The sequence below is a fragment of the Pelodiscus sinensis genome, chromosome 10 (genome assembly GCF_049634645.1).
Source record: "Pelodiscus sinensis isolate JC-2024 chromosome 10, ASM4963464v1, whole genome shotgun sequence".
NCBI classification, from domain to species: domain Eukaryota; kingdom Metazoa; phylum Chordata; order Testudines; family Trionychidae; genus Pelodiscus; species Pelodiscus sinensis.
The window spans coordinates 12498768-12521552 of record NC_134720.1 but is presented as its reverse complement, the minus strand read 5'-3'; the positions used below and the strand labels follow the sequence as shown (position 1 = coordinate 12521552).

The following is a 22785-nucleotide window of genomic DNA, read 5'->3' as shown; positions in this document are numbered from 1 at the left end:
TCAGGGCTCAGGGCTCAGGGGTCTCACTGGACCACCTTGATTTTCATGCAAACCTGCTCCTGGGTGGCCAGGCTGGCAGCTCTCCTGCCCTAGACGGCCACTTTCCTGTGCCTAGTGAGGAGGTTGTGGACGTTGGACGCCTCCCTCCAAACCTGGATGAGGTCCATGATCTCCTCACTAGCCCAGGCGGGTGCCCGTCTCTTGCAGCCCGGACAGGCTCCTGGGAGCTGCCAGCCTGGTCCCGGGAACAGGCGGAGGGCTGGGTGGCAGCGGGTGGCTGGCTCGTGCCCTGGCAGGTACAGGGTCTGCTGGCTGGGTGCTGGCAGGCTTGCACCTGGCACGGGCACCGTAGCCAGCCCGTGCCTCTTTAAGGGCTCCGGGGCCGGGAGGGGGGCATACGAGTTTCTCTGGTTGTGACCAGAGTGGCCACCAGGGCAAGCTGGGGAGGGCTAGCCTCCCACTAGTTCGAATTAAGTGGCTACACAGCCCTTAATTCGAACTACTTAATTCGAATTAGGCGTTAGTCCTCGTCGAATAAGGTTTACCTAGTTCGAATTAAGCGCTCCGCTAGTTCGAATTAATTTCGAACTAGCGGTTTGCCCGTGTAGCACTTATGAAAGTTAATTCGAACTAACGGCTGTTAGTTCGAATTAACTTTGTAGTGTAGACATACCCTCCTAGACAGTCATTTCCCATTCTGTATGTGTGAAATTGATTGTTCCTCCCTAAATGGATTCTATTGAACTTCACCCTGCTCATGTCAGACCGTTTCTCCAGTTTGTCCAGATCATTTTGAATTATATCCCTATCCTTCAAAGCACTTGCAATCCCTCCCAGTTTTGTATCATATGCAAACATCATAAGCATACTCTATGTCATTATATAAATCACTGATGAAGTTATTGAACAGAACCTGTCTCGACTCCGCTTGTTATGACTATCTAGCATGACTGGGAACCATTGATAACTACTCTCTGGGTGTGTCTAGACTACAGGGTTTTGTCGGCAGAATACGGCAGTTTTATCGACAGCGGTAAACCTCATTTTACCAGGAATAATGCCTTTTTTTCGAAAGTACTCTTTTGAAAAAATGTGGTATTGCATGGAAACTGTGCTTTTTCAAAAGAGAGCATCTAGACTTTCTTTCAAAAAAGCAGCTTGCTTTTTTGACAATACTGATCATAGTCTAGACGCTCTTTTTTGACAGAGGCTTTGTTGACAGTATTTGTTGACAAAGCTTCTGTCAAAAAAGGCTTGCAGTCTAAGCGTAGCCTCAGAGAACAATTATCCAACCTTATACTAGCTTTATCTAGGTTGTATTTCACTCGTTTATTGATATGAAAGTCATGTGAGAGTGTATTAAATGTTTTACTAAAGTCTAGGTCAGGAGTCAGCAATCTTTCAGAAGTGGTGTGCCAAGTGTGACGGACCCGGCAGGGTCTGCACTCACCCCAGGGTGGGAAGTGCTGCCCCCCAGCACCAGGCGGGTGGGCAGGCGGCCCGGGAGATGGGGGCAACCCCGCTCGGGCAGAAACCCGACGCGGGGAGACGCGCCCCGCCCCCTACTGGGGGAGGCGGGGCCAGGAGCATCTGCGGCAGGCGGGCCGGGTGCCCGAGCGTCGCGCCGGCCGGGTGGGGTCGCGCAGGGCTGGAGGCAGTGTGGCAAGCCCCGGCCCCCACGTGAGGGAGCGTGAGGAGACCCGGGGGGTGGAGCCAACGTCCCCGGCATCTTTTCCCAGGCTGCTTGAAAAGCGGCTGGGCAGAGCAGCTAGAGGCGGCACCCGGAGGAGCCGCCAACGATCCCGCTGCCAGGCGGAACCCCCCCCCCCCCCCGTTGGAGGACCAGAGGGTCAGCCCCAGAACCCCCAGGACGGCAGCTGGACGGGGCCGACGCTTCGGGTGGGGTAAGCGCCTCTGGCAGGCACGCCGACAGGGCGGACGGGAGCGGGGAGTGGAAGGAGCCCGGGGCAGGGCCCTTCTGGAGACTGTGGACAGGTGCGTTACAGGGATAGTCCCCACCTGTCGTGGGAGGAACGCCTCCGTTGTTCCTCCACTTAGGGCCCCGGGCTGGGACCCAGTGGAGAGGGTGGGCCCAGGTCCCCCACACCCCGTCCCCCCATGCATAGTTTCGACCCGCCCCGCAAGTCATGTCAGAGCCACCCATGGCTTGGCAGATGACGGGCAATTGAAACTGCGCAGTGAGACGCTCAATACACCGTATCCCCCTCCCGGCTCGGACCTCGCCTCTGGACAGGCCGCCGGGAGCCTCCTCCCTTCCCCCCTTTGGTTGTACTGGCCGACTGGACCCAGGGACCCCCTCCCACCCCGGGAGGGCCAGGACAGCGAGTTCGCCGAACCCCGGTCCGGGTCTCCAGCTGGGTGATCGCACTCGTACCCGGGACAGTAATGGGAAACCCCAGACGGCGGGTCCGCTCAACCCCTCTGCCCGGCCGGTAGGGGGCGCTCGCACCCATAAGAAGCCATCACACCAAGATTTAACTTATTCTCTTCTATTTATGGATCTGTATGCTGGGGACAGGAGAGGGTAGGGGCAGGCTGGGTACAGTGACCATATTTTCTGAACCAACTGCAGCTAGGGAGAATGATTTAATTTAAGATTTAAGATTTAAGATTAAGCATTTTAACTTTTTCATGTTAGTTTATCAAAGTTCATTTTAAATAAAGTAAAATATTAATTTATGTCCAACCCAAAAGGTTTCAATGTTTTCTTTATTTATGGCAGGAGTGGGGAATCTTTTTTGAGTCAGAGGCCACTGACCCACAGAAAAATCAGGTGGGAACCACATCAGTGAGGAGCAAAACAAACTAACCCCCCCAACCCCCACCTCCTCCCGAGGTTCAGGGCTTCTCATAGCCCAGAGTTACTGGGGTTCCAGAGTTAGTGGATTTTGTGGATCTTCTTAGGCGCTGGGGTAGGGACAAAAATGAGGGTAGGACAGGGCTAGGGATGCAGGATCTGCGCATGAGGTGGGGTACAGGAGTGGGTGAGGAGAGCAGAGTGTGGATGGGAGTTTGACCGCAGGAGAGGGTGGGGGGGTGGGGATACGAGAGGGAGTTCTGGGCAGGAGGAGGTTGCGGGAGTACCACAGAAAAGGTGAGAGGGTGAGAATGCAGCCAAATAGCTAGTTGGGGAGGGAGGCAAAGAAGTGGGGAATGAAGGAAAGTGCAGCTTCTGCAAAGTAAAATTGTACCCCCTTCACATCTTCCCTCTGCTCCAGACCCACTCCCCTCAGCCCCATGATCCACCCCCTCAGCCTGATCCCTAGCATCATCCCATCACCTTTAGTGCAACCCTTGCCCTTCCCATCCTGCCCCCACATCCTCCTCCACCCCCTTGTATCTCCATGTCTCTGTGCCCTCAGAATGCATACTGGCAGGGCAGCCACCCTGGGCCTCATAGCCCCCCAGGAGCATTGCTGGGATGAGAAGGAGCCCGGAGCGGGGAGACAGAATCACTTCCCTGCCTGGCCCAGCCCTTTGCCAGGGCTCACTCTCACCCGTAGGCTGCTGCTCTGGGGTTGGGGCGGGCACAGTCCTGGTTTCAGCCTGGCTAGGCACTGGGGAAGGGGATCCCTGCCCCAGTGCACACCCCATGGGGAGCAAGGCAGTTCAGGTTGGACCTCGGCTCCCCACATAGGTGACAGGCTACCCAGCCTGGGATCTGCAGAGCAGCTATAGCCCTGCCCCCTCCCAGAGCAGTGAGCAGAGCCAGGGGGAGTGTTAACCCCTTAGCTCCTGGGAGCTGCACACCTAGACTGGGCAAGGGCAGCCCCAGGGATGTGGAGCCCAGTGCAGAGTCACGTGGAGCCTACTGCCCACTCCGTTTGCTGGGCCACCCAGGCCCCAACATGCCTACACCTATTCCCCCCATCCCCTCCCCTGCTTGCTGTTCCAGCAGAAGGTGGAGCTGGTTCTCCAGCCTGCAGCTGCACAGCAACCACAAGGCTCCAGCTGCTACCGGGGTGGAGTGGGAGGAGCTCCTGACACATATGCCACTCAAAATTGGCTTGCGTGCCACTTATTGCATGTATGTTGTAGGTTGCCAACCCCTAGTCAAGGAATACCATGTCTACTTATTCGCCCTTACCCACAAGGATTGTTATCCTAACAAAGAAAGCTATCAGGTTGGTTTGACATGACTTCTTATTTACAAGTCCCTACTGACTGTTATTTATCACCTTACTATCTTCTAGATATTTGCTGATGGATTCCTTAATTATTTGCTCCATTATCATTCTGGCATAGAAATTAAGCTAACTGGTCTGTAGTTTCCTGGGTTGTCCTTATTTCCCTTTTTATAGAGGGGCACTATATTTGCCCTTTTCCAGTCGTCTGAAATCTCTCCTGACTTCCATGACTTTTAAAAAAATGAGAGCTAATGGCTCAGATATCTCCTCTTATCAGCTCCTTGAATACAGGCAGTCCCCGGGTTACGTACAAGATAGGGACTGTAGGTTTGTTCTTAAGTTGAATTTGTATGTAAGTCGGAACTGGTACATATTGTAGGGGAAACTCTAGCCAAACATTTCTCCAGAGCTCAGTTTTATTCTCCCACACCTCACTTCCCTCAGTCCTTTATTCTCAAGCTAAGGTGTCTGCTGAGAAAAGCCGCTCCACGTCTCCCTGGTCTGCTGGGGGGAAGCAGCTAGTGCGGGGTTGCCTCACCCCGTTTGTAAGTAGGGATCCGATGTAAGTCAGATCCATGTAACCTGGGGACTGCCTGTATTCTGATGCATTTTTATCAGGCCCTGGTGACTTGAAGACATCTAACTTTTTAAAGTAATTTTTAATTCAGTCTTCTTCATCTGAACCTAGCTCCTTTTCTCCAGCATTCACTATTGTGGGCATCCAATCACCACCAAACTTTGTAGAGAAACCAGAAACAAAAAAGTTATTAAGCTTCTCTGTCATTTCCACATTTTCTGTTATTGTTTTTCCCTCCTCATTGAGCAATGGGCCTACCCAGTCCTTGGCCTTCCTCTTGCTTCTAATAAATTTGTAGAATGTGTTCTTGTTACTCATTATGTCTCTAGCTAAATTTGAGCTAATTTTGTACCTCTGCCTTTCTAATTTTGCTCCCACATATTTGTGTTATTTATTTATAGCCAATCTTTGCACAATGACCTTGTTTCCAATTTTCATAGGACTCCTTTTTTAATGTTGAATGCTTAGATTATTCATAGAATCAAAGAATCATAGGGTTGGAAGAGACCTCAGGAGATCATTGAATCTAACCCCCTGCCTAAAGCAGGACCAGTCCCAACTAAATCATCCCAGATAGGACTTTGTCAGGCTGGGACTTAAAAACCTCTAGGGAAGGAGATCCCACCACTTCCCTAGGTAACCCATTTCAGTGCTTCACGACCCTCCCAGTGAAATAGTTTTCCTAATATCCAATCTAGACCGCTCCCACCACAACTTGAGACAACTGAGACCATTGCTTCTCCTTCTGCCATCTGTCACCACTGAGAACAGTTTCCATCCTCTTTGGAACCTCCCTTTAGGAAATTGAAAGCTACTATCAAACACATCCTCACTCTTCTCTCCTGAAGAGTAAATAAGCCCAAAGACCTCACCCTCTCCTCATAAGTCATGTGCTCCAGCCCCCCTTATCATTTTTGTTGCCCTCTGCTGGACTCTTTTTAATGCATCCACATCCTTTCTGTAAAGGGGGGCCCAAAACTGGATACAGTACTCCAGATGTGGCTTCACCAGCGCTGAATAAAGGGGAATAATCACTTCCCTAGATCTGCTGGCAATGCTCCTATTAATCCAGTCCAATTTGCTATTAGCCTTCTTGGCTAAAAGGGCACACGGTTGATTCATATCCAGCTTCTCATCCATTGTAATCCCCAGGTCCTTTTCTGCCAAACTGCTGTTTAGCCAGTCGGTCCCTAGCCTGTAGCTGTGCTTAGAATTCTTTTGTCCAAAGTACAGGACTCTGCACTTGAAAGGAATGAAGGGAAGGGATGAGAAGAAAAAACGAAGGAGAGAAAATAAAGAGGGGAAGAGAGAGAGGAGAGGAGAACTGAAAGTAAGATAGGAATAAGAAACAGAGAAAGAATGGAAAAGAAAGAAGCAGGAGCTACCTCTGATGTCACAGCTATACCATCTTTTTAATTCCCTTGGGTTCCTGCCAGTTAGCTACAATGAGCCTGGTCATAAGTAAAACCACATATACAGTAGCTCTTTGGTCTCTGTGTTTATGGACAGAAGAAACTAAGAAATAAATTGAACACCAAGCACATACCACATAATTTTTGTAGTGATTTCTCTGAGTATGTTTCTCGGTCACAGCCTTTTCCAATGTAATTGGTTTGAAGTTCAATGGTGGTTTGGATAGAGGAAACAGGTCCATCGCAGGTTTCCAGACGAATGCTGGGAAACAAAGGTATGCTGCCAGAGCCAGGCTTATACTCAATACGCTTGTTCCAGTCTGAAAAATAAAAATAAATGCTCAGTACAGAGACATTAAAAAAGAGGACTTACTGATTTATATTGGAAGAATTCCCTGAATTGTATTAGATAAGAGCAAAGAGAATAGTCAGAAGAGGCCATTGGAGAACAGTGCTGGAGACAGTGATTAGACCAAACACAGAGCTGATGTTATGGAGACAATTTTATTTTGGCAAAAAATAATGCAGCAGGATATGCAGTAGGGATTCATGAAGAACTGTTTTATGGCAGGGCTTTTAGCTCAGATTTATTTGCTTAACACAGAGTGGGGTTTTAGTTGAGTTACACTGAACCACATATCACAGGCACATAACAGGAGACCTGAACGGACAACAATGTGACATGTACATTTTAAATAAACCACGTTGTCTAACAATGATGAAATAAGCTTGATGGGCTTTGAAGACTGAATTCTTGTTGATTTGTAAAATGTCACTGCTTTGCCCTGCCAGCTCAATACATTCATTCCTCGGACAGAGACCACAAAGTTGAACCCAGACATCAACGAATTAATTGCCCTTTTATTTTAAAAGATGTTACCCAGTTGGTAAAAATGCATTCTGTAAGTCTTCTGATAAGCAACACTAATATATCCCAGTTCAGATTTGCAATGGCATTGCTTAATCATATTCTCAGGAATGAGATTGTCAATCATGCCAAATTATGACAGAACTGGATGTTCTGTGCACTGAGCAAATGTCTGCGAAGGACTACGTTATGAAGACCACCAGCCTTTTTTGACTCATGATTAAAAGCTTTTCTACTCTAGTCTGCAGATGTGAAAGGCCAATGTGCCCATCCACAATTCCCCCTTTCTTCCTTGCCAAATGCTGTCTTTGTTCCCTGAAGTACTAAGAAGGGAAAGCTACAGATAAAGGGGCTCTGCAGGCTTATCGGCAGACCTGGCTAATCCATTCTTTGTTTACCCAGCTGTCTCACGACTGAGAAGATTTAAGCAGTTACCAATCTTACAGCACATGCTGTATGTGCCACTGACCTTTTCAACTGAAATGTTTAGTTTTAAAATCTGAGTAAATATGGTGTTTTCAAACTGTTTTAGGGATTAGTGTGTTCTGATTTACTGATCCACCCAAGCACAGATGTATTAAAAGTAAGAAAAATGAGTGTGTTTCAGATATATTTCCAAATTACTTTTCAGACAAATATACTTTTTTAGGTACATAATTTAAAACAAATCAAAGTAAAGGTGTCACATTAATGTTGAGATTAAACAGTTAATTCTTTTAAAGTCATAGGCCTTGCTTAATCAATGTTCGCCTAATCTGAACATCTGGGTATTTGGAAGATTTTACAGACAGAGAAATCTTGTAATGTGCATAGCTCTCTAGCTGCTCAGGAGTATTTTTAGCCTCAGCAAAAGTGAGTCTTTGCTAGTAGAATAACATTCAATCAAACCTGATTAAAGGGAATGTACCATCCAAGAAAGGTCTCTTGATTAGGTGGTACAGACAAAAGTATCCAGTTCAGTAATGAAATGGACTTTCACTTAGTTTATAGTGAATCTTAACTCTAGTCATGCTTTACTCCACTCTAAATAGGACAACTCCTTGGACCAAGCAAATTATTCCATGGGATGAATAAAGAAATAAGCCTAGAACTGCTTTCCAGAACATACTCTCCAGAAAGCCTCTTGCTATTGCTGATTTGGGATGCTGAATTTGAGACACCTTAAAAGAGACTGGTTTTCCAAAAATTCTAAGCATCCGGTCTCTGAAAAGTTAATCTTTTTAAGGAGCCTCATGATCAGCACCAAAAAACCACTAGCCATTTCTAAAAATTGACTTAATCTATCAGATTTTCTGATAAATACTTGGTTTCTTGCCAGAGAAAGAGCATAGGGTATGTCTACACTAGCTCATTAATTCGAGCTAGGTTGGCAAATCAGGGAACCGGGGTTGCAAATGAAGCCCGGGATTTAAATATCCTGGGCTTTATTTGCATGTTCCTGTCTGGCCGCCATTTTTAAATCCCCCTTAGGCCGAATGAACTGCCTGCGGCTACATGAGGCAGTTTAAAGTTAATCCAAACTAAGTCCTTAGTTCGGATTAACTGTTACTCCTCGTGGAATGAGCATAAGACTGGCATAGGGCTTTGGGAAGAACACGGGTAAGAAAATGTCCTGGTTACCACGGAAATGGGAGAGCACCTTAAGCAGAAAGGCTGGGTGGGGATGGATTTGCACCTTTTCTTTTTTTAAAAAACCCAAACATGTACAGAGGTTCAGAAGCGAGAGCTCAGAACTCTGAAACCAGTCTGGTTGAGGTTACAGTCACTATGAATGCTACTTTCTAAGAAAGGTAGGACAAAGAACAAGTAGCCCAGGAATCAAGGGAGGGCTCATGAGCCGGGACAGGACCAGGTGTTTAATTTGGGGGTATAACTCTTCCAGACCCTTGTGAAAACCCCTGCTGAGGGGTTAGTGAAGAGGGATCTGTCACCCACCCCATGGTAGAAGGCTGAAGTGGCAGACAAGTGGACCCTGATGAGCCAGTCCCTGGTACTTCAGGTACAAAAGATAATTAGCACCAAGGGCATGGTCGCCTCCAAGGGCGAGTACCCCTCTGAAAGGACCAAGTGAGAAGTGTTGACAAAGTACATTGTCCTAATGGTGGGTTTTCTGCTACCCAACTGGACCTCCCTAAATGAGTCAGATCACTGAAGCTCAAAAAGGTTCAGACAAGGATTTTCCAGACCATGAACTGGAGGGACAGAAGATTGGGGTGCTGCAATCGGTTGTGGTTCTGGGTGAGAAGGTCAGGATAGAGTGGCAGGGCTATTGCTGCATCCACCAAGCAGCATTGTGAACCAGCAGGCAGTCTGACCTTGAAATGTGAAAAAAAAAATCTGCTATGGAGCCTGGGTTATGGTTCCGGAGTTGATAGTGCTGGGGTTACCCACTATCTTGATGGTGTCCTGCCAAGGAATGCAGCAAAGTATGGTGACTGCTAGTCTTCTTGGCCAGAGAGAGGCCTCTGTCTGACCTGCACTTCTTGTATTGCACCGGGAAATGAGAGCGGTGCTGCACTGAGGAACTGGCCTTATGGGCTGGGGACCAGTGCCAGTGTTTCTTACGTCCCTCTTTCTGCATAGAAGATGAGTCATGCACCAAGGCTGTTGTGCTGCATACTGAGACCTGCACGAAGAGGCTGCATCTGAGTCCAGCACTGAAACTCTAAGGGTGTGTCTAGACTACAGAGTTTTGTCGACAAAAGTGGACTTTTGTCGACAAAACTATACCTGCATCCACACTACCGCTGAGTTCTGTCGACATAACGTCGACAGAACTCAGCAGTTTTGTCGACGTATGTAAACCTAATTTTACGAGGAATAACACTTTCTGTCGACAGAGTTTCAGTCGACAGAAGGTGTTATTGAATGGAAACTGTCCTTTGCGTCCAGACTACCATGTCGACAAAAGCAGCTTGCTTTGTCGACAGAACTCAATGTAGTCTGGACGCGCTTTGTCGACAGAAGTTTTGTCGACAGTATCTGTCGACAAAACTTCTGTCGACAGAAGCCTGTAGTCTAGACGTACCCTAAGTGCCAACTCCAGAAGCAGAAATTTCAAGCACTAAACTCTCTCTCGCTTAGTTATCGGCTTGAAACTCCCACAACACTGCACTTATCTGTTAAATGTCCTTCAGCTCAGCACTTGGGGCAAGTCATATGTGGGTCCCCTCTGGACATAGGCTTGCCACAGGAGTTGCAAAGCTTAAACTCTCACTGCATGCTCCTGGGGAAACTCTACTGGGAAACAAAAAAATGAACCACCCAATGAGAACTATCAAGTAACTACTACTTAGCAATAAACAACTAATTAACTACACGCAGAAAAAAATGGGGAAAAACAGCTAGGTCAGTCTTACAAAGTAAGAGAACATGTGTTCCAACGACCATCACTGGGGGTAAGAAGGAACTGAGGTGGTGGAGGGTTGGCAGAGCCCTATGTACTGTACCAGGCAGGTGCCACTCCAAGGGGCTTTGTAGCCAACCCGATGGGTACCACTAAAGGAAAAACCTTTTGACAACGGTGCATGTGGCACTCCCACACATTCCTATTGGAATGCACACAAGTAATCATCTGAAAAAGAAATGAAAGTTTCCATAACTACTGTAACAAAAATCTTTCATGATATTGGTCACTATTCAAAATCCTTAGAAGGCAAGCACGATTTCCTCACTATAGCTACTCTATAGGATGTTTGAAATAACTGTTTGCCTGACACTCCTCCCTCTAACAAATAACTATTTCACTAGAATGCCTTTAGGCATGGTCAATGGTATATCAATACATCACCAAATTTGCATTTTCTACCCTTTCTAAAATGCTTCAAGTTTACATACTCAGACTGCATAGAAAAAATGTACATTTACTTTCTAACATTTCACTTCAAAACATGAGCATTTGCTGTTATGTATGTGCCAGAGGACAGATGAATTATAGCTCTTTCTATTCTCATATTCACTAGTTATTTACAGACTATTCCCTACCCACCAATCATCAAACAGAGAGAGTTTCCTACTACAGGTTGCACATCTGAAAACTGGCACTCTCTCATCTGGCAACATCCATGGTCCAGCAGGACCATTGATGCTTCTGGACCAGAGAACCTGGGAGCCTAATGTCAAGAGGACCAGCAGCCCAGCAGGAACCAGGAAGAGCAGGGCCGGAGCCCCACAGCAGTGCTGGGGCCAGGACAGAGAACCCTGGCAACCCATGGAAATGCAGAGCCGGGGAATCTTGGCCACCTGAAAATTGAGGCTGACACATCCGTCTGCAAATCCACATTTTAAACTTCTTTGCGGTGTTGCTTATTCAATAGGCCATAAAAATGTCAATAGTAGAAGAATAACGGAAGGCTTCAGTCCTTCTGTTGTGTTATTTTTTTTAATTGTCTCCTTGACGTCCCCTAGGATTTAAAGAGCTGCAGCTTCATTTCTTCTAGTTCCCATTAGGAAAACTAGATCAGTTATGACCAGAGCTATAAAAACCTTCTATTTCAAGGGAAGCTGAGTTCTGTGCTTCTTCTCTGGCACAGTAGGAATGGTACCGGTTAGAGTGCTAGGGCTCCCTATATAGCCCCAGATGTGGAGGCAGCACTTGCTTTTTTTCAAGATACAGTAAATGGAATTTAGAAACATATCTCATATATCTCAGCTAGAACTGAGCCATTGTTGTTCATGTTGTCTAACATCTGCCTCACAGAATGTGTTGCTGCTAGTTTTTTTCATCAGTATGCGTGACTTCAGCTTCACTACCTCCACCAACACAAAAGGGATTTAATGCCAAATTATTAAACTCAGCATAGCATTCTCCATCCGTGTGGGTGGCATTCTGGGGCAGAAAAGGGGTGGCTGTAGAGTGCAATATAATCCTGAGCATCCAGTCTCTAGGGTGACGGCTGTGTTAAAAACAGATCAGGTTGCTTATATCGTCCTCATCTGTATAGTATTTCCACCCCCCTCCCCCCGAGGTGTTAAAATTGAAGCTAAAATTCTTATCCCATCCCCAATTAGGGGCAACCTGAAAAGTGCATAGAAGTGATGACTGCATGAAGTGACTGTGAACAGACCTGCTAATTGGGGAGGGGAAGGAGGCAATTACCCCGGGGTTCTGCAATTTGAAAGGGCCCAGGGGCCTTGGTCACTGCTGCAGTAGCTTTGCTGGAAAGCATCCCCTGAAGATGCTTTAGATCTTCTCCATGACGTTTCCCAGGCAGAGTTACTTTTAAAAATGAATAAAAATGATCTTCATGCACAATGATGGAAGGATTATCCTTTTAAATGACAGGCAATGTAAATGTTTTAAAGAAAATATGGGGTGCTTGTCTTGACCGGTATAGTGATAGTATCTAGTTTTTCTTCCCTTTGGTCTATATTACAATACAATATATTTCTAATTTCCATCTACTGTATCTTCTAAAAAAGGCAAGTTCTGCCTCCACATCTGGGGCTAGAGAGGGCGCCCTTGCATTCTAACCAGTACCCATTCCAACTGTGCCAGAGAAGCACAGAACTCAGCTCCCTCTGACACAGCTTCTCTGCTCATGTAGAAGAGGGCAGTGGCAACTGTGTAAGGATGAGGTATGGTGGAGTAGAGCTACCTGGTGAATCTCTCTAGTGGAAGGGTTGTTTCTGCAGACAAATGGGATCTATTGCAGCCTCAGGATGTGGAGAAATTGGAGAGGTCCAGAGAAGAGCAACAAAAATGATTAAAGGTCTAGAACAGGGGTGGGGAACCTACCTGGGGGATGGATCTGGCCCCCAAATCTCAGGCATCCCCAGCATTGTGGAGCCCATGCTAGTGCTCCAACCCCGCCCCTGCTACCTCACTGTAGGCTGGAACACACAAAATCTACTAGCTTGAGCCCCCCTAAGCTCTGCTGCGTGATGGGAATGTTTGAGGGTACACGCGTCAGTCAAACATTAACTCGAACTAAGTCCTTAGTTCGAGCTAACTGTTACACATTGTGGAATGAGGTTACACCTCGTGGAAGTCCTTTTTTAAAAGTTAAACTAATTTTATGAGGTGTAATTACACGAGGTGTAACAGTTAACTCGAACTAAGGACTTAGTGCGAGTTAATGATTGACTGCCGCGTGTAGCCGCAGGCAGTTAGTTCGGACTAAGGGGATTTAAAAATGGTGCCTGGATGGAAAAATGCAAATAAAGCATTTGCAATTTCGAATGAATACATTAGCCTCCCTAGTTCGAACTAGGGGGCTAGTGTATACATCCCTGGAGTGTCTTTCTCCTTCTCAGTCAGGGGCCACGTCAGTGAGGGTTTGGGTTTTCTTTATTCATGTATTTTAATTTTGTTTCTCACTTGTGCGCGGCCCCCAAATGATTTTTCTGTGGGTCAGCAGCCGCCAACCCATAAAAGGTTCCCATCCCTGGTCTAGAAGACATGACCTAAGAGGGAACACTGCAGATACTGGGTTTGTTTAGTTTGGAAAAGAGAAGACTGAGAAGGGACACAACAGCAGCTTTCAAGTACCTAAAAGGGTGTTACAAGCAGGAGGGCAAAAAGTTGTTCTCCTTGACCTCTGAGGATAGGACAAGAAGCAATGGGCTTAAATTGCAGCAAGGAAGGTTTAGGTAAGACCAGTGGTCCCCAATGCAGTGCCTGTGAGTGCCATGGCGCCCGCCAGGGCATTTATATGTGCTCGCCGAAACATCTGGGCTGGCCCTGGCCCCGGCGCGTGGCACATGTGTGGTGCCAGCCCCAGGCTTAGGGCGTGTGGGTGGCCCCTACCCCTGGCACATGGCACATGCACAGTGCCGGTCCCAGGCACAGGGCGCATGGGCGGCCTCTGCCCCGGGCGCACGGCAGATGCGCGGTGCCGGCCCTGGGCTCAGGGCGCATGAGCGGCCCCACCCCCAGATGCCTGGCATGTGAGCGGCCCTGCTCCTGGGTGCCCGGCAGCCAGGAAAGGTTGGGGACCACTGGGTTACACATTAGAAAAAACTTCCTGTCAGGGTGACTAGGGAGCTTGTGGAATCTTCATCATTTGAGATATTTAAGAGCAGGTTAGATAAATATCTGTCAGATGATCCAGATGGTGGTTGGTCCTGCTGTAAGGGCAGGGATTAGATTTAATGACCTCTCCAGGTTCCTTCCAGTTCTAGTGTTCTATGATTCTATGATTCAAGAGTTTGGAGTTGCATGTGGCAGAGCATTGCAGAAGAGAATGTTTGATTCTCTCTGTGCATCATCCCAGCACCATTTTCAGCTGCTCATCTCTAACTTATTTGAAAAGTATGATCTATAGTTAAATATTTCACTATTTTATGCACTTATAACCAATATAATCTTAGAACAAATTAATAAAGCCAATCCATCCAAATGGAGTTACAATTAGAACAACTTTGAACATCCTCACTAAGTGCCCTAGAAATCTCAAGATTGATGTACTGCATGATACTTAGATGAAAAGAAGCCGGAGGGCTGGATACTTACCATATGGAAAGTGGGACATACAGTGCAGTACAATCAGTCAAGGCATTGTTTTGTTACAAGACTGTTTATTTCAATGGAATCCAGAGACATACTACTATGTCACCAGCTGATACTGCTGATCTTAATTTATACACAGAGAGAAGGCTTAAAAAGTTAAAGTTCAATGCAGATGCAACATTTCTGAGATGGGTATATTTTTGATACCTGTGCTGCCCTTCGCCTTTGAATACAATGATCTGTGCTATAACGTGTTTTAAAGGCATAACATGTATTGTCAAAATTATAACATCCTAGTTCACATGAAATAAAATACAAGGTCCCTTCCTTTGTTTTTCAAATGATGAAGTGCGTGCACCAAGCAAAGCAAAGGTTTAAGAGAAAAATGGTGATTTCTTTTCTCTGCAGTAATTTGTTTTGTTACATGCTCTGAATTCTCAAAATAATCTCTGAAAGCTAGAAACCCTCACTCATATCTTTAAAATAATCTCTGAAAGCTAGAAAGCCTCACTCATAATTTATTAGCATTCAAAGTTTTTTCTATTTCTACTAGTCAACCATTTTATTCACTGAATATTCTGTCTTCATGTTGCACATGCATTTGCATGACCATAATGCTGTATTATATATGTTGTACATATACACACACAAACACATTCCCTTCCTCTTTCACAGTTTCTGTTCCTTTTATAATCATTTGATAATGTAATTCAGTTGTTCTTTATGGTCTGAAAGTTAATGTTAGGAGGGATCTTGAACTTCCACATTGTACCAAGAGGAATGAGTAAACTTCAATTTTGTTAAAGCACTAGGGATGTTAAATTTAGATTAATTGGCTAATCAAATTTTCAATGCAATTTGCATCAACTATTTGATTAGTCAATAAGGGCACCTCTGCCTTTGAAGTGTAGAAATAGCCCCAGAGTTGTAGCTAAAATTCAAAGGCGAAAGCGCTGCAGGGACAGGAGGCCAGCGGGGGACTGCTTGAATCCCCCACTGGCCCCGTGCTCCCTGTAGTGTTTGGAAGCAGCAGTTCCGCATGGAGCCTGGGGCCAGCAGGGAAGTGTCCCACCTCACTGACCCTGGGATCCATGCGGGGCTGCCACTTTCAAACACCGTGTGCACCCACTCTACTGCCCCTGTATCAGCAGTAGCGGGGGGGAAGGGAGGCAGCTCTATGGGAGCCATTATGCATAAGGAGCCTGCTTTTAAGCCAGCTCCCTGTGTGTACCAGCTCCTGCCTGTCCCCCAACTGACCACACCGGGGGGATACAGAGGCAGCAGTGGAGGGGGGGGAGAGGAGATGTCTGTGTGTACTGTGTTTGTTAACTGATGAGCTGAGGCTCACTGGTTAACCATATACATGGGTACACATCCACATTCCTAACTGACTCACCAGCAAGAAAGAGGGTGTGTCTACACTACAAAGTTAATACGAACTAACAGACGTTAGTTCGAATTAACTTTCATAGGCACTACACTAGCGCTCTGCTAGTTCGAACTTAATTCAAACTAGCGGAGCGCTTGGTTCGAACTAGGAAAACCTCATTTTACGAGGATTAAGCCTAGTTCGAACTAGCTAGTTCGAATTAAGGGGTGTGTAGCCCCTTAATTCGAACTAGTGGGAGGCTAGCCCTCCCCAGGTTTCCCTCGTGGCCACTCTGGCCAACACCAGGGAAACTCGTCTGCCCCCCTCCCGGCCCCGGACCCCTTAAAGGGACACGGGCTGGCTACGGTGCCCTTGCCAGGTGTAAGCCTGCCAGCACCCAGCCAGCAGACCCTGCACCTGGCACGGATCGAGCCACCCACCCGATGCCCCCCAGCCCTCCCCGTCTTCCCGGGACCAGGCTGGCGGCTCCCAGGAGCTTGCCTGGGACCGCAAGAGGTGGGCACCCGCCTGGACTAGTGCAGACATCGTGGAACTTGTCCACGATCTCCGCAATAGGCTCAGGAAAGTGGCCGTCTAGGGCAGGAGAGCTGCTGGCCTGGCCACCCAGGAGCAGGTGTGCAAGAGAATCAAGGCGGTCCACTGAGACCCCCGACACTGAGCCCTGAGCTTACAATGGCCGTCCTGGGTCAGGCCAAAGGTCCATCTAGCCCAGTAGCCTGTCTGCCGACAGCGGCCAACCCTAGGGAACCTGGAGGGGATGGACCAAAGACAGTGACCAAGCCATTTGTCTCGTGCCATCCCTCTCCAGCCTTCCACAAACAGAGGCCAGGGACACCATTTCTACCCCCGGCTAATACCACACCATGGCCCCAACCTCCATGACTTGATCTCACTTCCCTTTAAACTCTGTTCTAGTTGTAGCCTTCACAGCCTCCTGCAGCAAGGAGTTCCACAGGTTGACTCTTTGCTTTTTGAAGAACAACTTTCTGTTACTAGTTTGAAGCCTGCTGCCCATTCCTTTTCTTTGGTGTCCTCTAGTCCTTCTTTATGGGAACTAATGAAGAACTTTTCTGTATGCACCCTCTCCACACAACTCCTGCTTTTAGAGACCTCTATCCTGTCCCCCCTCCGTCTCCTCTTTTCTAAGCTGAGAAGTCCCAGTCTCTTTAGCCTCTCTTCATATGGGACCTGTTCCCAACCCCTGATCATTTTAGTTGCCCTCCCCTCTCCCACCCTCTCTCTTCCCCTCTCCCACCTCCTTTTCCCAGTCTCCCCCAGTTTTGTTCAATAAAGACAGATTCCATTTTGGAAGACACGTTATCTTTATTTTGTACATCATGAAGAGGGGCTAAGGAAGGGTAAGTGGAAGGAGGTGAGGGAGTAATGGGGCACGAGCCAATGGGGAGGACTGGGCTGGCTCTGCGGGCTTCTGGGGGTGGAAGCTCTCCTGTAGCCCCCCAATTGCCCCCTCTCCCCAGATGGCATCCTGCGGCAAGTGCAGCCGGGCTGATGGCTGAGTGGTGTGATGTGCCCAGTGTGGGTAGTCCGGGCAATCCAAGCCAGGACTGCTTTGCAAGCAGGGCACCCCTGAGAACTGTCTGTCCGGTGTGGGGGTCGGGATCCTTTAAGCACAGCCCTCGGCTAGCCTGAGACAGCATCTCCACGCTCTAAGTCCTCCTCTGATGCCCTGCCGGCACTGCTTCCGGCCATCCTTAACCCCGGTTCAGGGTCCACTTAATTAGCAAAACACTAATTCGAACTAGTTTTTTAATCTGGATCCGTTACTTCGAATTTGCTTAGTTCGAATTAACTAATTCGAACTAAGTTAGTTCGAATTAACATTGTAGTGTAGACATACCCAGAGTGGTTAGTGATCTCCCTGTTCCCTTCTCCCCTTTCATGTTTTCTTTGTCTCGTCACCCTTTCCCCTCTGCCCCCCATTACAAATTATTTAGTTTCCTCTCTGTTTTATACTCACAAAATTAGTTTAACTTTTAAAAAAGGGCTTCTCTCATCTGTATTTTAGGCTTCCTGGGTAAGTCTTTGGACATCACTGGAGGCTGGTTAGCTACAGTTTAGGCTTTGTCTACACCTAAAACTTGGGTTGATCTAGATACGTAGCCAGGCACATGAAAAATGTGATACCCTTCAAGGATTTAGTGAAATCAACATAATCCCTGGTGTAAATAGCTCTAGGTCACCAGCAAAATTCTTCTGTCAACCTTGCTAATGCCTCTGTTGGGGGTTAATTTATTACAGCAAAGAAAAAACTCTTCCGTCACTGTAGCAAGTATCTATACTACAGTGGAATATGGGCAGTGCTGCAGCTGTGCCACCATAATGCCTGTTGTGTACATTAGGGATGTTAAATTTAGATTAATTGGCTAATCGAATAGTTGATGCAATTAGTTGATAAGGGCACCTCCACCTTTGCTGAGCTGTTGCTACACTTCAAAGGTGAAAACACGGAAGGGAGCATGGGGACAGCATGCTCCCCATAGTGTTTCAAAGTGGCAGCACCATGCGGAGCCTATCCCCGGCTTTACACAGCGCTGCTGCTTTGAAATGCCAGCTGGGGACCTGGGCTGCACATGGTGTTTCAAAGGGGTAGTGTCCTGTGGAAACCTGGGTCCTGGCCCCGGGCTCCATGCAGCACTACCACTTTGAAGCCTCTCCTCTCCCCCCCTTGCTGCATGCAGGCACGGGGAGCACTAGTCGACTAGTATGTCGACTATCTGATAAGCATTTGCTTATTGGATAGTCAACTAGTCGACTAGTTGTTCACATCCATAGAGTACATGTAGCCTTACAAACACATCCATGGAAATATAGGAGCACACTTTTTCCAAAATGCCAATCCAATTTTACAGTGTCTCGAAGGGCTTTCCTTCCATAGAATGTCGACACCTGGCTTAGTATTTTTGACTCTGTGGTACTAACGCTACTATATCTATGGTATATTTTTGAATCTGTAGAGACTTCTTAGAACCTGTTAATCTACCTAAGGATGGAGATTTTGGTCACACATGTTGAAGAGGTGGAATCAGTGTGAAAAGGTAAAAAATGATGCTTTTTAGATTTACAGTATTCCCCGTAGAGACCAAGTGAGGCAAATGCCAATGCATTCTGCAGGCTTCAAAACCCTTACTAAGAGCACAAAAGCACTGGCAGGAGACATAATACCTGGCAATCTAAACACGTTGATTCAGATGCTCTTATCTCACACTTTCATTGATCCCAGTGTATTGTCAAACTTTGGCAAAGTCAGTTCCTTATAATCTGTGAAAGAAAGGACAGCCTAACATAGCAATGAAACCACTACACCTTCCTCCATAGCATGTTATCCACCCATTCAATGACCTATCTCATTCAGCATTGGTTGCGCAATTCGGGAAAGTAAAAACACACTGCTTAGTTTTTATCCCCTATTAGATATCTTTTAAGTCACACGAGTACTTACAGTTTGGATGTTGGCCATGGCTGCAACCGGGGTTTTTAAATCTTCACATTCCCTATAAACAATGCTCAGAATTCTTATAGAAAGCATCATGGTGCTAGGACAACACCTAACACAAAGTGCAGCCACACAGCGTGCTTGCACCTGGCCACTGCCTGAAAATCTGCATCCATCTGCTCAATCACTTATGACAGCCCTGAGCAGCAGGCTGCATCAGATACAAACAAGTTAAGAATGTTCACAACAGCTACTCAGAACTTCGACAGTCAAGATGCCAAACTGCTGAGACATTTTAATGGGCTAGACACCAAATCATTCCAATGAATACGCACTTGTTTGCCTTTACGTGACATGGTATTTTCAAAGTGGTTTTGTACATTAGATACAGCATACACATCAGATAATCATTTTCACCCCCTTTTTTGCCTATGTATGTGTCATTTAGCCAGCTGTTCCAGCATCTTGTTTACTTCCACAGAAATACTGTAGAGTTCACTCTAGAACTGTGTATTTATAGACATAGATTTGTTTATAGCCATTTCCATTTTTATGGGTTTGCTCTTTCCAGCAATTTTTTTTTTTTGGCCCGTTCCTCATCTCAAAAGCACATACAGGACCAATTGGAATGATTTGGTGTCTAGCCCATTAAAATGTCTCAGCAGTTATTCTAATGGCACAATACAGTGTGATGGCCAATACCCATTATCCCTTGGCTAGCATTCTTTGCATATGTATAGAGTTGCAAACAAATGTCTATACAGAGAAAATTCGCAGAGAGTTATTTCCAAAGCATTTTGGGCTCCATTTTGGAAACTTACATATGAAAGCATGAGCCATCCCACCTAATCATCTCATCTGTTCCTCTTCCCTTGACGTAAACACAAAAAACATTGTGAAGAGGAGAGTATCTCTCCTTTAGCACTTTCAAAGGCTAAAAGAGCTCTTGTATTACAATGGACAGAGCTTCTTACCGGATCTATCAATAGCACCACTGTGCCTTGCCAGAGTTTCACTTTGTGAGATCATCCATTAAACAGATGTAAACCCTTGAGAGTGATTTAAAGAACTGCCTCCTTTTCCCAGGATCTGAGTTTGCTGCCAGCCAAGACTCCCAGGCCTTGTCTACACTGCAGAGATAAGTCAGCCTAATTTATGCTACTCCAACTATGTGAATAGCATAGCTGAGTGAACATAGTTTAGGTTGACTTACTGTGGTGTCTACATCACACTGTGCTGACAGATGTTCCCTCATCGACTTACCTCATTCCTGTTCTTCCTGTGGAGTACTGAAGTCAACCATAGAGTGCTCTATGGTTGATTTAGAGAGTCTTCACTAGATTCACTAAATTGACACCCCACCCTCTCCATTGCATTGATCACAGCAGTGTTGATCCCTGGTAAAGTGTTGAGATGCCTCCAGCAACTTCAACTTCTGGCAGCTAATGGAGAGTAGAAATTATCCCAAAATGAAGCAAAATGTAAGTTGCAGCTGGGGCTCCACAGGAAATCCACTTCCAAACATCTGATCATGAACAATCATTTGTTAGCTTTTGTGTGATGTGAATATGGATCTCCCTTGATGTAGAAAATAAATAACCCTTAAAATGCTCTTTTTGCACTCATGACAAAAGGAACAACAATATTATGTTACTACCTAAGCCATTAGGTTGAGTTTCAGAAATGCATTCAGTAGATGTTCATCACTTCATATATTTACAATTTAACTTTTGTTCAGTGTGTACAGAACTATTGAATTTTCTTAAAAGAGCAAAGGCTAATATTAAAATAGTTCCATTTAAGTTTATAGTAACAGGCCATGTAATGATTATAGTAAAAGTTTCCTCATTTTAGCAGATTAAAGAAAAAGTTTAATTTTTTTTTAAGAAGAGCTGCCAAGGAAAGATATTTAACCATATTTTCTCCTGATGTGGATACAGTGGATAGGCGGAGCTGGAACATGCGCCAGCTCATAACACGCCCTGATACAGGAAGTGATCCAAGACAAATATGCTGCGCTGACATTGGCGAGCCCTTCATTCTGTCAGCTATGGATACACTTAACTGGGGAACTTACAAAAAGGTTTTTCCCTATCCAATTAAAAGGCCAAAGCTCTCCTAAAATGTAAGGTGTGAAAAGCCTGCTCTTTCCCAGAACCATGGGGTTTTGAGTAAAAGACCAGTAGAAATATGTTCTGATTATGTCAAAATGAGACACCACCTTGGGCAAGAATGCAGTGTGGGGAAAAAGCCTGACCTCGTCCTTGAAAAAGACCATATAGGGAGGTTCTTCATATCTTATCTGAGTCTGTGGTCTTTGGGGTCTCTTGTAAAGTCTATTATGCTAGCTATCTGTGCAGAACTGGCATGAAATACTGAGGAAGCATATAAAAATGCACGCAGCAAAACATTTATCATCACTGACAAAGCAGAAAATCTGTCAAAACACCACACCAGTAAATCCTGAATTTACTTTATCGCTGTCCTAAACTACTACAGCAGCACACTTGGTAGCAAGCAAGACTGGATCTCCAACAACTGTTGATCAGGTCTTTTGCAGCCCTAAGATCAGATTCAGAAGGTCTTTGGACTTGTGGTTTTTTTCCTTTTTTGGCAGGATGTCTATTCAAGAATACTAAATTCCCATTCCATTTTAATTCACCAGAAGCCTCAATATGCTGGTAATATTTTCCCCTCACTGATGCCTATATTGCATATTTCTCATACCACTGTGTCTGATGAGCAGAACTAGTGATTTTATCAATTTTTGGAAAATAATACCTTTCATGTCCTCAATGCAAGAAGGTTGATTAACAATCAAATGCATGCTCCTATAGTTCTTTTTTAAAAATGTGACCCTTGAAAATTAGCATGAGCTACTTATCAGATGTATTTAATATACCATATAAAATCAAACAAGTTTCTAATCATTTACCTGTAAAAATTTATAATTTGGAAACTTTAAATGACAGTTCATTTCAAAGAGAAATTTACAGCAAAAAAATGAGATAGGGATTCAATACACTTGAACAGAAAACACAAAGAGGGGAACAGAGATGCACTCTGATATTTAGATTTTTCCACATTAATTTAAAAAGGTGATCACAAAGGTCCCCTCTAAGCTGTGCAGCAGAACAGCCCTACTGCTGCTTAATTAACCCCACCCAGTTAGGGGCTTGAGGCTTTACTCACTGAGCTGCCTGACTGGGTGGGGCTGATTAAGTATCTGTGTGACAGTGCTGACACGCAGTTTAGAGGGGACTGTGGTGGTCATAGAATCATAGGGCTGGAAGAGACCTCAGGAGGTCATCAAGTCCAGCCCCCTGCCCAAAGCAGGATCAATCCCAACTAAATCAACCTAGCCAGGGCTTTGTCAAACTGGGACTTAAAAACCTCCAGGGATGGAGATTCCACCACCTCCTTAGGTAATCCTCATGCTTTAGTATCACAAAGACTAGGAGCTTGAGGGAGTTTTGCCTGAGTAAG

At 46.0% G+C, this 22785-nt stretch overlaps 1 protein-coding gene across 1 annotated transcript in view; it reads right to left on the bottom strand.

The window, feature by feature from the left end:
* The window catches only part of CLSTN2 (calsyntenin 2), an 810104-nt gene that overhangs the window by 138718 nt on the left and 648601 nt on the right, over positions 1-22785 (bottom strand). The window contains exon 6 of the mRNA XM_075937529.1: positions 6272-6457. Coding sequence (XP_075793644.1) covers positions 6272-6457 — 186 coding nt within the window. The remainder of the gene's footprint in view (positions 1-6271; positions 6458-22785) is intronic.